General features: G+C 37.0%; 1 protein-coding gene across 1 annotated transcript in view; it reads left to right on the top strand.

The window, feature by feature from the left end:
- The window catches only part of LOC140234136 (uncharacterized), a 40,110-nt gene extending 27,979 nt beyond the window's left edge, over window positions 1–12,131 (top strand). Inside the window, exons 2-5 of the mRNA XM_072314208.1 lie at window positions 7,564–7,668; window positions 8,212–8,362; window positions 10,093–10,187; window positions 10,511–12,131. Of these exons, the coding sequence (XP_072170309.1) occupies window positions 7,564–7,668; window positions 8,212–8,362; window positions 10,093–10,187; window positions 10,511–10,795 (636 nt within the window). The 3' untranslated portion in view covers window positions 10,796–12,131. The remainder of the gene's footprint in view (window positions 1–7,563; window positions 7,669–8,211; window positions 8,363–10,092; window positions 10,188–10,510) is intronic.
- The last annotated feature ends 3,485 nt before the right edge of the window (window positions 12,132–15,616 follow it).

A 15,616-nucleotide genomic window follows, 5' to 3' on the forward strand; every position in this document is an offset into this window, starting at 1 on the left:
CCCAAATTTCATCTGATTATTCCATTTAACCGGGCGCAGACTGTTAATGTTTTATCAGACTTAAACGAAAAATCACCAGAAACATGTGTCGTGAAATCGCCATGAAATACAAATTAAACATGATATCTATATCAATGACTTTTCATGATTTAAAGGAATATATCACTCGATAGGGTGATGAAGTTATTGCAGATTTCAGTGACTATATCCAGACCCAGTATGCACCCCTTTCAGCCCCAGCGCCCAAACTCATTTCTGACTTTGAATGGCCGCCGACTCTTCATATTTTCGGCAACCTTTACAAATTTTTGCCAAAACTATCTTTGAACTATTTCCAATCGAATTAGGGGTGGACGCGTGGTATCAAATCAGGAGATATATTTGTTTAAAGGGAAAAATTAAGCAAAGGTCCAAAATGCCCAAATTTCAATTGATGATTCCCTTTTACCGGGTGCTTACTATTAATATTTCATTTGACTTCAACGAAAGATCACCAGAAACTTGTGTTGTCAATTTGTCACGACAAAGAGAGTAAACATGATACATCTGTATTAACGATTTTTCATGATTTAAAGGAATATATCACTCGATGAGGTAAAAAAGTAATTTCAGGTTTCAGCGACTATATACCCAGACCCATTATGCACCCGTTTTTTTCCCAGCGCCCAAACTCATTTCTGACTTTGAATGGCCGCCGACCCTTCATATTTTTGTCAATCTTTACAAATTTTTACCAAAACCATCTTTGAACTACATCCGATCGAATTAGGGGTGGACACGTGGTATCAGATTAATAGATATATTTCTTTAAAGGGAAAGATTAAACAAAGGCCAAAAATGCCCAAATTTCATCTGATTATTCCCTTTCACCGGGCGCACACTGTTAATGTTTCATCAGACTTAAACGAAAGATCACCAGAAACATGTGTCGTGAAATCGCCATGAAATACAAATTAAACATGATATCTATATCAATGACTTTTCATGATTTCAAGGAATATATCACTCGATAGGGTGATGAAGATATTGCAGATTTCAGTGACTATATCCAGACCCAGTATGCACCCCTTTCAGTCCCAGCGCCCAAACTCATTTCTGACTTAGAATGGCCGCCGACTCTTCATATTTTCGGCAACCTTTACAAGTTTTTGCCAAAACTATCTTTAAACTATTTCCAAGCGAATTAGGGGTGGACGCGTGGTATCAGATCAGGAGATATATTTGTTTAAAGGGAAAGATTAAGCAAAGGTCCAAAATGCCCAAATTTCAACTGATGATTCCCTTTAACCGGGTGCTTACTATCAATATTTCATTTGACTTCAACGAAAGATCACCAGAAACTTGTGTTGTCAATTTGTCACGACAAAGAGAGTAAACATGATATCTGTATTAACAACTTTTCATGATTTAAAGGAATATATCACTCGATGAGGTAAAAAAGTAATTTCAGGTTTCAGCGACTATACCCAGACCCATTATGCACCCGTTTCATTCCCATCGCCCAAACTCATTTCTGACTTTGAATGGCCACCGACCCTTCATATTTTCGGCAAGCGTTACAAATCTTTAGTAAAACTATCTTTGAACTACCTCCGATCGAATTAGGGGTGGACACGCGGTATCTGATCAGAAGATATATTTGTTTAAAGGGAAAGATTAAACAAAGGCCGAAAATGCCCAAATTTCATCTGATTATTCCCTTTAACCGGGCGCTGACTATTAATGTTTCGTTTGACTTCAACCAAAGATCATGAGGAGCACGTGTCGCAAATTTGTCCTGAAATACAGAGTAAACATGATATCTGTATTAACGACTTTTCATGATTTAAAGGAATATATCACTCGATAGGGTAAAGAAGTCATTTCAAATTTCAGCGACTATACCCAGACCCTGTATACACTCATTTTAATCCCAGCGCCCAAACTCTTTTCTGACTTTGAATGGCCACCGACCCTTCATATTTTCGGTAAGCGTTACAAATCTTTAGCAAAACCATCTTTGAACTACCTCCGATCGAATTAGGGGTGGACACGTGGTATCAGATCAGAAGATATATTTGTTTAAAGGGAAAGATTAAACAAAGGCCGAAAATGCCCAAATTTCATCTGATTATTCCCTTTAACCGGGCGCTGACTATTAATGTTTCGTTTGACTTCAACCAAAGATCATCAGGAGCACGTGTCGCAAATTTGTCCTGAAATAGAGAGTAAACATGATATCTGTATTAACGACTTTTCATGATTTAAAGGAATATATCACTCGATAGGGTAAAGAAGTCATTGCAGATTTTAGTAACCATATCCGGACCCAGTATGCACCCGTTTTAGCCCCAGCGCCCAAACTCATTTCTGAATTTGAATGACCGCCGACCCTTCATATTTTCGGCAACCTTTACAAATTTTTGCCAAAACCATCTTTGAACTGCATCTGATCGAATTAGGGGTGGACACGTGGTATCAGATTAGAAGATGTATTTGTTTAAAGGGAAAGATTAAATAAAGGCCGAAAAAGCTCAAAATTTCATCTGATTATTTCATTTAAACGGGTGCTGACTTTTAACGTTTCATTAAACTTCAACGAAAGATCAACAGTAACACGTGTCGTGAATTTGTCATGAAATGCAAAGTAAACATGATATCTCTATTTACAGCTTTTCATGATTTAAAGGAATATATCACTCGATAGGGTGAAGAAGTCATTGCAGATTTCAGTGACTATATCCAGACACAATATACGCCCCTTTTAGTCCCAGCGCCCAAACTCATTTCTGACTTTTAATGGCCGCCGACCCTTCATATTTTCGGAAACCTTTACAAATTTTTACCAAAACCATCTTTAAACTATCTCCGATCGAATTAGGGGTGGACACGTGGTATCAGAGTAGAAGATATATTTCTTTAAAGGGAAAGATTAAACACAGGCTGAAAATGCCCAAATTTCATCTGATTATTCCCTGTAACCGGGTGCGGACTGTTAATGTTTCATCAGACTTGAACAAAAGATCACCAGAAACACGTGTCGTTACTTTGTCTGGAAATACAAAGTAAATATGATATCTGTATTTACAGCTTTTCATGATTTAAAGGAATATATCACTCGATAGGGTGATGAAGTCATTGCAGATTTCAGTGATTATATCCAGACCCAGTATGCACCCGTTTTAGTCCCAGCGCCCAAACTCATTTCTGACTTTGAATGGCCGCCGACTCTTCGTATTTTTGGCAATCTTTACAAATTTTTACCAAAACTATCTTTGAACTATTTCCAATCGAATTAGGGGTGGACGCGTGGTAACAGATTAAAAAATATATATTTGTTTAGAGGGAAAGATTAAGCAAATGCACAAAATGCCCCAATTTAAGCTGGTTATTCCATTTAAACGAGTGGTGACTATTTACACCTCATTTGACTTCAACCAAAGATCATCAGAAACATGTCTGATGAATATGAAATGAAGTAAAGAGTTCAACATGTTATCTGTATCAACAACTTTTATGATATAAAGGAATATATTACTCGATAGTTGAAAGACATCATACTTGTTTTCAGCGAGTATACCTAGACCCAATATACGAAACTTTCAGTCCCAGCGCCCAAACTCATTTTTTACTTTGAATGGCCCCCGACCCGCATATTTAAGGTATTTCTAATCAACCTAGGGGTGGGTGCGTTGTATCATATCAAGAAATATATTTGTTTAAAGGAAAAGATTAAACAAAGGCCGAAAGTGCCTTAATTTCATCTCATTATTCCCTTCAACCGGGCGCTGACATTTACTATTTCATCTGACTTTCTTGAAAGGGAAATATTGAACAAAGGCACAGAATACCAAAATTTCATCTGATTATTTGCTTTAAACGGGCGTTTATTATCTGTGCTTCCTTTGATTTCATCTAAATTTTATCAAAAACACGTGTCGTGAATTTGTCACTAAGTACAGAGCGAACATTGTATCTGTATCAAAGACTTTCATGATTTAAAGAAATATAGCATTCGAAAAGGGTAGAGAAGTCATCCTATTTAGCAACTATCCAGACCGAATATATCAGTACGCCACACTAAAAATTTGTCTCAGTGCCAAAACTGTTTTCTGACTTTGAATGGCCGCCGATCTTTAGAAATTTTTGCCAAAATCATCTTTCAAGTATTTCTGATTAAACTAGGGGCGGCCACTTCGTATCAGATTATCATGCATATATATATATATATATATATATATACATTGTATATATACATACATATATATATATATATATATATATATATATTTCTTTTTCTTTTTTAAAAGGGAAAGAATAAATAAAGGCAGAAAATACCCAAATTTATCTTATTAATTCCCTTTAAACCTTTGAATGGCAGCCGACTCTTCATATTTTGCTCAATCTTCACAAACTTTTGACAAAAATCATCTTACAAAAGAAAAAAAAAATAGGTATCGATATATGGGCGAAAATAACCTGATTTCATTTAAACATTTCGTTGAAACTTTGTCGTAACCGACTATTCATGTTTTCTATAGTTTTAATAACTTATTGTCAGAAATACCCTTCTTGTATTTGTCATGAAATATACTTGGAAAATGTGACCCCGTTAATTGGTTCGAAACCTTACTAAATAACCTCCAATCGCTTCCGTGAAAAAACAAAACAAAACAAAAAAAAAACAAACAAACAAAAAAAAACCGTGACAGACGTCCGAAGAGGAGGGGAACGAGAACGTGGTGGTTTTGTGCCGTAGAGGTCGTGACCATAGAAGTTCTGTGGTTACAGGGCGAGTTTGGACTCCAATGGTATCGCCGCGGAGGCCTAGTATCGATAACAGTAGGTATCGAGAGCACAGTTTGGGCGCTGAGTTTGGGCGCTGGCTTCAGCTTGGTATAATTTGATTTCTTCTCTACTGGGGATACGGGTACGGAGTGGCTGGCTGCTCCCTCTGTGCCGTTCGCGCGGGTGCCCCGCGCCGCCCCGTGCCTCGCCGAGAGTGGGCATGGGCATGGCGCTGCTCAGCTCTGCCACAGTGATGCGTGAGCGAGCTGCTGGTGGCGAGACCGGTGCGGTGCGGATACGGCAAAGGTGAAATCATGCGAACAAATATCCCACATTTCACCACACATGTGCGAAATTAAATTCCCTCGAAGATGAAATTAGTTGAAGGAACCCTGAATACACCTTCATACATGATAAAATTGATATTTTTACAGAGATTTACTGACAAAACAACAGCTAAAACTTAGCTGGGCCGAGTTAGCCCACCGCGCGAAATGAACGTGAACCTATGGGGATCGCGAACCGCGATAAAAACGTCTCAAATTTCATTGTTACGTCGTTGTATCCCCCAAAAGTTGGCAAATATTCTTTACAGAAACCACTGAGCACAATTCCATGAAAATTACGGTTAGAAAAGACGTCATAAAGACGAAATAAACTCAAAGACAGAGCGCTCACGATCACTATCGATACCAACGGGTGGGACAACTCGGCCCACCCTCGACGGGTGGGACGAGATGTCCCGTGGGCCGAGTTAGCCCGACCCCATCGAAATTGAATCGGTCTATACAATAACAAACTGAACAAAATATAATGATCTGAGATTGAAAAGAATGAAATAGCCAAGAAGCTCAACAAATTCAAGTTTGCTGTCTTACCGTGGGCCTACAGGCCATCATAATACAATTTTAGGCGCAGGTAAGAAAAAATGTGAAATATTAGCAAATGTTAAGCTTTGTCGAAAGTTCTAGGTGTTACCAAAAAAAAAAAATCCCACTTTTGATCTTTAATGCCATGTAGTTCCAAAACTAGTACTACAGTACAATCTCAGAGCTTACCTGGTCATATTTTCCCCTACCAGGCCCTAGAAACCACTGAGCACAATTCCATAAAAGTTACGGTTAAAAAAGACGTCACAAAGACAAAATAACCTCAAACACAGACAAGCGCTCACGATCACTATCGATACCAACGAGTGGGACAACTCGGCCCACCCTCGACGGGTGGGACGAGTTGTCCCGTGGGCCGAGTTAGCATGTACGTAAATTCTTTCTGTGCCTTGAATTGTAATTGATGCAATGTGCTGGCTGGCGAATGTGTCTTTAGAGTGTTGAACACGAATTGGAAACGCTTGAACACTACAATAACAGTAGTTCTGCAGTATCTAGGTTCTAGTATGCCCCAGTATGTACGGCACGTCAGCACTTGGGGTGCTCTGCTATCATGATACACCGTCACTGCCCTGGCCCTGTCGCTGTAAAGTTTACACAACTTTGTCTTTGCTTTGTTGTCTAGCTCACGGTAGCTGTGGTGAGCTGCGACTCAAATGTCCAATTGGAATGAAATCAAAACTTAGAATATATACGGTAAAGTCTGGTCGGGCTAGTACTGACCTAAAGTACCGGTACTAGTCTAGTTTGTTACTGACTAGAAACAAACAAAACTACAAATTGTGTACCATGACTACCTAGCTAGGTAGGCGGATAGGACCACTGACACTGTAGTACAATGTACATCGTAAAATACAGGTAATAGATTCTATTTCATTCCAACTGGACATTTCAATCACTCACCACAATTATAAGTAGTACTAGGGTCTAGTCTGGTGTATTTTTATTCATTTATTCATTTTTTTTTTAATTTATATATATATATATATTTTTTTTTTTACTAGTTTACAGTAGGCGCCTAGTTGTAGGCTTAATTAGACAGTGACCGTGAAAATAATTCCAGCACTGCGGGTTGCTCCAAAAATTAGTTTAATAACAGCTTTATAATACCATACAACATGTAGACGTCAAGAATCGTCAGACCTCACTTTGATTTCCAGGTTATAGTGCCCTCTAGACCAATGCTACTTGTCTCTTCCTAAAAAAAACAATACCTATTGGGCTTCTTATCTAATAATATATGGTCGGCCCTAACCGCACCAGCGACCCACTGTACAGCGCCCCGGGGTTAGGTCAGCCTCTCTGTAAATACAGGTCTTCTCGTATCACTTTGCTATGCAAAATTGACCTGGCCAAGTCAGTTATTTTGCACAGCAGTTTTACCAGAAGATCTGTCTCTACTTGGGGGCTTTTTTCTTTTTTTTTTTCTTTTTTATTTTTTATTTTTTTATTTTTTTTTTTTTTGGGGGGGGGGGGGCTAGACCATAAATACATAAGAGAGATAAGAAGCCCACTGTCGCACTGACAAGAAGAGACAGATGCCATCAGTCTAGATGCAATCTATAGCACTTGATTAGGGTCTCCATGTACATCGATCACCAGATTGTATTTGAATACAAGTTACACAATCTTTTACTGAGGCCTTGCTCTAAATGGTAAATTTATGTACGGCGGTACACTATGTGTACTTTGCATGATTAATTGTCCTGTGTGCTGTATACCAGTACACAAGTAATTTACTGAACTTGATTACTATGCCCTGGTTCATTTTTCCCCTAATCTTAACTGCAGACAGACAACTTTGACATTAAAGAGAATAGAAATGAAAACATTTTGTGTATGATTTATGTTTGAAGATGGCATCTATTATTCAAGTCAAATTTATGTTATTCTGTGCATTAAACAGAAAAGGAAACACAACTTCAGCCAAGAAGAGATAGGGGCTCTTCTGAGTTTCCTTCAACAACATGCATCAAAGCTTTCCAGCAGGGCAGGCCATTGCTCAGCAAAAGTAAGTGACTAGTAGACCTATTGTATCTTTATAGAAGTTATAATGTTCAGCAAAAAAAAAAAAAAAAGTGAATAGCTAGTATTTCTTGTCCAAGTTCGATGCTGTGATAACATGAAGGTTATGATTATGTTATACACCAGTTTAGGGCCCCCGTCACTGTACAGGCATGCGAACCTGGAAACAGTAAACTGCACATTACTTGAATATGAGACCATTCTGAAGCAAATAATTTTCACACAACAATAGGTATATAATGTACTCTTAAATGAATCTTACAAGGATTGGAGCAATCATCCTCCAGCATTCCCACTGATTCCCACTGATCAGTTACTAGCCATCCCCTTTAAGCGGACTGGCTCAAAGAATATGTGGTAAGTGTGGTATGATTTTCACTCATCGAAACAAGTCACCACTTGTAGAAAGGGAATGTGAAACCAGGATGCTAACTTCTTTCATCGTTACATATTGTACGTTTATAATAAACTTCATGTGTGATTATAAGTGATTGAATTTGTACTGTTATTGAATCTACTCTTATTGCAGATTGAAAAGAGCAGAAAGAAGTGCTGGCTAATGGCCACAGAAGTCCTTCAGGCTGCGGGAGGTCCAGCACGGACATGGCGTGAGATCAAAGCCAAGTGGGTACATCTGAAGAGAAAAGCTCTTCAGTATAAAATGATACTCGACGAAAGAGGTACATGCAACAATCTGATGATATCCTTTTTGTGTGGTAATGCACAATTTGTTAGCCTCAAGGCATATACTTAAATGTGATATAAACCTGCATAGAGCAATACTACCATAATAATATTGGAAATACGCGTAACTGAGGTTATAGAACTAAGAAACAGACAGGCATCATCTTCTACCTGGTGGTTTTACCAGAGCTGTACATGACTTCATCTACTAAAGTCACAGAGAACCAAGTTATCCTGTTTAGGATATACTGTCCACTTAACTTCTTTTCCTGATTTACATATAATGTATCCATCTTTGAAAAGATGCCACTGATAACATTTTCACCATGCATCCCTTAAATTTGAAATCATTGTATCACAGTTCAACTTTACCAAGCAGAATATGATTTTTAAGTTATGTAGAAAATGGTGAGTAAAGAGGATATTGCCAATACAGATGCAAAATTCCTTCACAAGTGCACAGCAAAAGCTGCCAGAATAAAGAAATAGCTTTCGGCAAAACGTTTAAGCAAAGAATCTTTTGCATTATTTCCGTTTGACCCTACCGTATCTTCACTAAAATTACAATTTGAAAACTATACCTTTTTGTATCTCCAGTCTATAAGTCATACATACTTGTACAATATTTATTTCAAATTTGCCTGTAACAGTTGGCCTGTTCACATCATTACATTCAGATTCTTTTATATATTTTCTTTTAATGACACAATGTATAACGGCAGGCAGTGCCGCGGGTTCTTGATAATTTTGGCCTATGTGAAACTTTGTTCATTTAAATGAGCAATACAACTCAACTAACTTTTAATTATTAGAGTGCATTTTTTTTAAGTTACTTTGATCTGTTGTATTGTGAGTAAGCTGTTATAATGTTCTTCAATTAGAGGATGAACCCAGGAAATTCACACAGAATGAATTTAGATGAAATATTAAAGAGCATACATTTCAAAGAGTTTTGAAATGGCTGAGATATCCAGCAAAAATGGCCCTAATAAAAGGTAGGTCCCACCTTTTGTTAGGACCACTTTGTTTTACTTTGTTGTTTACGTACTTCTTGGCCATTTCAAAATCGATTTTCATCAAAAAACTTTAAGTTCCTCTTTGAATTGTATAAATTTGCTTCTGATATTTCAAGTGGTTTCTAATCATCTCACAAAAGCTTAAACCTGTATCCCAATCTCAACCAGAATTACATCATCCCCTTAAACTGTGGTGATCTTTTGCTACATATTTGATAATCAAAGATATATTGAGAATATGTTGTACTTGCTAAGAGCACTTTTTTTTTTTCATTATTACGTACATGTGAGGTTACTAGACCAAACAGATTACTACTGAGACATCCACCTACGAGGTCCATGATGCATTACCAATTACACATGTACTCGTATTTGCAGGGTTTGACATTTTTATGTTGGTCCATACTGCATTAAACAAATATATTCTTATGACTAGGCTTCTCAATTTTATAAGTAATATCACCTCTACATTATAACTTTTAGAGATACCTGTAGTGAAGCCATATTCTATTATAATCCAGAGCTTGCATCACTTTTTAAAATGAAGTTTAGATTCACTCAATTAAACACATAAACAGTATGTTTATGTCTTATGGGTGGGAATTGTCTCTAAATACCTTTGTTGGTGCAGTGTAATGACTTAATTTTATGGCATTACCAAAATAAATACCATTATCCAATCACTTAAATTCATAATATCATTTATGCAGGAGAAGGAAGTGTCCCTTTTCACCATGTACATGAAGCGATCCTGGCCATTCTTGCTACAGTTCAAGCTGAGCCCATTATTTCCTCTTCAAGTGAGGTATTAGAAGCAACATTATATTCTGAGTAGTTATGCTTCACATTCTTTAGGTCACTTGCAGATTAAGTCATGATTGATGTGAGAGCACCCTTTCTCTTAAACATACCTTAACCAGTTGTTATCGATTGCATTAGGTACTTACAAGTTACTTTCTTGTTCACCCAGAATGTATGACCTTGAAGTCTTTTGGAACATCATCTCTTTCCCCTAGTATTGCAAAGTCTCCATCAGCAAATTGGGCTATGTAGATTATATATATATATATATATATATATATATATATATATATATATATTCATCATTATTTCATCAATATTTTGCAGGAGGATGAAATGGCCCCAGCTCTCTTTGATGACACAAGTGATGGCTCTTGGCTCCAAGGTCCAGTGGAAGAGTCACCAGTGCGGTGTAAGACTGAAGAGTCTGGAATTAATAGTGCAACACCCTCGGTCATTCCCCGCGAGTCTGCTCCTATGCCACCTTCCCAGGCATCTGCAGCAAGGAAAGTGCCAACATTGGAAGACTGTCATTATTTGATCCAGGAGCAAACATACATTCTCAGAGAAATCTCTAACAAGCTGGACATTGTCATTTCAAAACTAAAATAGAAACATGTTAGACTTGCCATTTTGTTAACTGTGTGATTCTGAAATGTTGAAATTCCTTATGGGAGGAATGAATGCAGTTTTCAGTTGTGAGACTTGATTTGTTTTCTAACAAGCATTCTGTAAATATGTAACATATGCAAGGAAACAACAAAACCATTACTGGCTGATTTAGCTGCAGGGAACTACCAAAGCATTAGTATTCTAGTAATTTTGTAGTTCAGTTAGAACTGTTTTCCACATTAAGTGTCTGTGGGAGCTGATTTGTACCTGTATGTCCACTTGGGAGAAGTTGGTGTTGTTCTTGGCACTTCTTACTGCTATACATGTACCAGTACATGTACCAGCATCATCATTTTTACTCCTTCCCTGCAGGAACTCAGGATGAGTTCAACTTCTGACAGATTTGCTGGTTTTGATGATTTTAGCTAACAAACTTCACAAGCAAGAAAGATGATTCAAGGACTTTTGATTTTAATTCTTACAATATGTTTCATGCATTAGCTTACTGAATGCAGCATCAATGCCATGAGGATGTTACAACAACCAAAATAATTAAGGAACAATCAGTAAACTGCTACAGACATTCCTTACACCAACAACACTTCAAACAGATAGCAATACTTGTGTTTAATCATCTCCTTAAGAAGATGATATTAGTTCAAGGGAGTGTATATTTCAGTCTTGGATCTATTTTTCTAAGTTTTAAAATATTTACTGGTTTTTCTTTTCATTTTATGAAAGTGCAGGTTTTTAACATAGAAATTGTACAATACAGATGTTGAATGTTTGTAATACCGGTGAACGAACTAAGTTTAAAATTTGCTTGCTGGTATGCATTATCCAACAAGCACAAAATTGTTTTATTCATCGTTGGTAGTTTTCAGTGTTGTGACATTTTCGTAAAGCCTGTATGATTCTCGGCCAATGATACCGTTGTGTATTGTATCAGGTCTCTTTGTATCAAATTTCTGCTTTACAATTTTCTCAAATGTGTTGTTATAGTACCTTTGTTTCTGTCTGTTTCCGGTAAGTGGTGCACAACTACGGCCATGGTGGAGCTGGGATCACCCTCCGCTGGGGCTGTGTCGAGGATGCTGCAAAGCTGGTGCAGAATTAGAGCTCTCCACCCCACCACAAGCAAGACTGTGATCTACTGAGAAATTTCATTCAGGCTCTCTCTCTCTCTCTCACTAATATAAAACAAAATTTCTTTCTTTTCTGATAATTAAGATACCTTAGTATGTTGAGCAAATATATGATATACAATGTATGTATATACAGCTGTATATATAAAACAAAGAGTCAAGAAATAAACTGGTAATGCATTTTTTTTTTTTGCCAATAAAGAGTGAGTTTATTGGCAAAAAAAAAAAATGCATTACCAGTTTATTTCTTGATTCTTCATTATATTGGAATCAAGATTTAATTTTAAGTAGCACTTTTCTTTGCATCCTACTGTCATGTACAAACGTACTGCAGTATTAGTCACTTCTATCCTATTCGTAAACATGTACAGTGTAAACTCTTTTTTTTTTTTTAAGAAATCAGTTACTATGCATATCAAAATTATACCATAATGCATTATTCAGAAAACATCTATTAAAGGACAAGTTCACCTTCATATACATGTGGATTGAGTGAAGGCAACAATGTTAGTAGAACACATCAGTGAAAGTTTTGGGGAAATCCCACAATCCGTTCAAAAGTTATGAATTTTTAAAATATCTGTGCAATCACTGCTGGGGGAGAAGACTACTACAGTGTATGATGTCACATGCATACAACGATATAAGGAAAATAAAAAGAGAATTTCACAAAACTTGATTTTTTGAATAAAGTGCACATTTCCTCGACTTCTTACTGACTTATGTTAGGGGTAACATTATTCCCCCTGACTTCTGAAAGAGAGAAGTCGAGTGTTCTTTTATTATGTGAGAAAAGTGAGAATATCTTGAATTTTCTTTATACTTTCTTTATGTAGTTGTACTCATATGACATCACAAGCTATAGTAGTCTTCTCATCCAGCCATGACTGAGCAGAAACTTCAAGAATTAATAACTTTTGAACGGATTGTCCGATTTCCCTCAAACTCTCATTGATGTGTTCCACTAATATTGCTGCATTCACTCAACCCACATGTCTATGAAGGTGAACTTGTCGTTTAATCCTGAAGAGAATATCACCATTTTCCCAGCAATAATCTTTTGCTGGATGTCTTGTTCAAATCATTACTGTAGTATGTGAATGCAAAGAAATTTGCATTGTGCACAAAATACCTAATTGAATAAACCAAAACTTGTCTGAGGTTAGAGAAAAATACTTTGCACTTCTTGAAATATTTTGCCCATATAAATCTGAAACCTGAATAACATGTATATGATGAAATAAAGATACATTTTGTCTTAATTTTGCTGTTTTGCATACTTATGTTTCACAATGTTCCTGCATGTGCATGGTCTTACAGGTCCTCCATTTTCCAGTAAACATGCATAAAAGGGTGAGATTAAATGTCGATGTTATTAATGCATATGAAAACAGTCTTGGGTATAAAAATAATGGCAAACTTCAGTTTATGTGGTAATTCGATGATCTTTTCCTAATGGTTTCTTTGTGTAATACTATGATGGGGGGGGGGGGAGAGGAGGGGGATTACAGAGGTTGTTGCTTATTTACACCCTGGGCTCACACCTTTTGTCTGCAGTTCGAGTGAAAATACTTAATTTTAATTGGGGATTCTGTCACGTCAGCTTAATTAGAGTCTCCAGCTTTGATGAAATGTGACAATTGGATGAATTATTACAAAGTTGTCTGTTATATTGATATTGACATTTTTCTTTCCTTGTTGAGTTTCATTTACAGATTGTTGTAATATGTATACCATTGTATGTGATTGTATTTCAGTGTTTTCATGAGCAGTAAAGAAGGGTGATGATAATAAACATCAATTTAAAAACTGAATATCACTGAGATTATTGTGATTGTCCATGTAGATATAATGCAGAATATTACAAAAATACATCTGTTTCCACAACCACACCCCTTTCGGTCCATCTCCCTTAACCCTAAAAGGGCTGGGGGGGGGGGGGGCAGAATCCGCCCCCCCCCCCGACATTTCGCGCTATAATTCTGTAACACGAGAAGGCCTCATCGCGAGGCTTCTTGACTTTGTTTGTTCAAGTCTCGCGCAACTTTTGAGACCAAATTTGCAACGTCCGCGCACACTTTTGCGAAGCCACGCCCATTTTTGTAAGGGAATGGTCACCCCAAAACGGGCACAATTTTGTGATTTTGTGTACATATCCTATGGAAAACAGTGCTCTGTCATGAAAGTCATAAAAACCTGATTATTTTTACAATTAATCACTCTCATTTATTAAAATTAAATTATCTTTCCCTTAAGTTCCGGATCCCGTGAGAGAATGTATGAATATTCATTAGACCGTATGACGTAATCATTAACAAGACGCTCTAAGAATGAAAAAAGAACGTCTGCTTGCAGCGATATCTCGTGTGGCAAAAGGTGTACGTTCTGACTCATACACTGGAGGTCCCAGGTTCGAGTCCCACCTTTTGCTTCAAATCCCACTTTTTACTTCTTCTTTTTTTTTGGGGGGGGGGGGGGTAATACATTTCTTAATTAGATCATTGAACTTTTAAAATTTTCAACACACCGAAAGTATTGCATGTAATACAAATAGTATCTCACATTACATTGCCGTTTATTCCGTCAATAAATTGAAGTTTTGAGACTTGGGGTCCGGAACTTATGCTGGAAAAATAATTTCGCGGTCTGAGCATAGCCAAAAAAGCCCGGCCCTTTTAGGGTTAAACTTTGTACACAGTGAATTAGACACCCATGAATCAAATAATGGTGACATGTACACGTATAACAATTTATAGCTACTAGTACTTCACATTGTCCATAATTAAATACAACCCTTGTACTATTTTTTTTTTCCCTTTTATGGGGGGGGGGGGGGTATTGAGAATACAAATAATTAATCACTGTGTGTGCCAAATCACAGATGTCAATTATTATCTTATTATATCTTGATAACATTATGTTTTATATCAAGATATAATAATCTGATAAAATTCATTCATGTATTCATTCTTTCATTTTTCAATTTCCAATAGAAACATAAATTATACATTTTTACAGAAACTGAATGCATAGATTAGGCCAACATCACAATGCATGATAAAAGATGAGTTTACATGATTGTAGGAGTATAGAAATGCTATAGGGAGGAACTATGCTAAATAGCAGTGAGTGTAGGCTGTATTCTATCAACACGTAGTAGAACAAATTGTATACATGTAATATGATTGTCCTTGATATAGAGCTTATACTGTTACATAAGAAGCGGATTTACAATTAAGAACTACATCTGTATATTGTACAGTCCATAGATAACCCAACGCACCTTGGACAAATCCCTACACCGAGTCGCTGTGCTGCAGGAAGAGTGAAGTGAGAGAAAGGGAGAGAGAGAGAAAAAAAAAACACACAAACAAACTGAGTACATAATATGCATGTAGGACTTCTACGAAACTTAGATTACGAAAATTACCGGAATATCAAAATATATACGTAGGCCCTTTCAGTGTTATAAAATAGATATTACATGGACACATTGTATTATCTTGCCCTTAGTGACCCCGCCCCCTTCTAACCCCGGGCGCTCTTTGTACAGTAATTATGCTCTTCAGTTTACAAGTAATACACTGTACATTGTAATACTTCAGCAATAGCGTCGTCACCACTAGCTACGAGACATCGGAATACGATCTTTCAATTTAGTACAATTTTATGTGCC

Source organism: Diadema setosum, chromosome 10 (genome assembly GCF_964275005.1).
Source record: "Diadema setosum chromosome 10, eeDiaSeto1, whole genome shotgun sequence".
Taxonomy (NCBI): Eukaryota; Metazoa; Echinodermata; class Echinoidea; order Diadematoida; family Diadematidae; genus Diadema; species Diadema setosum.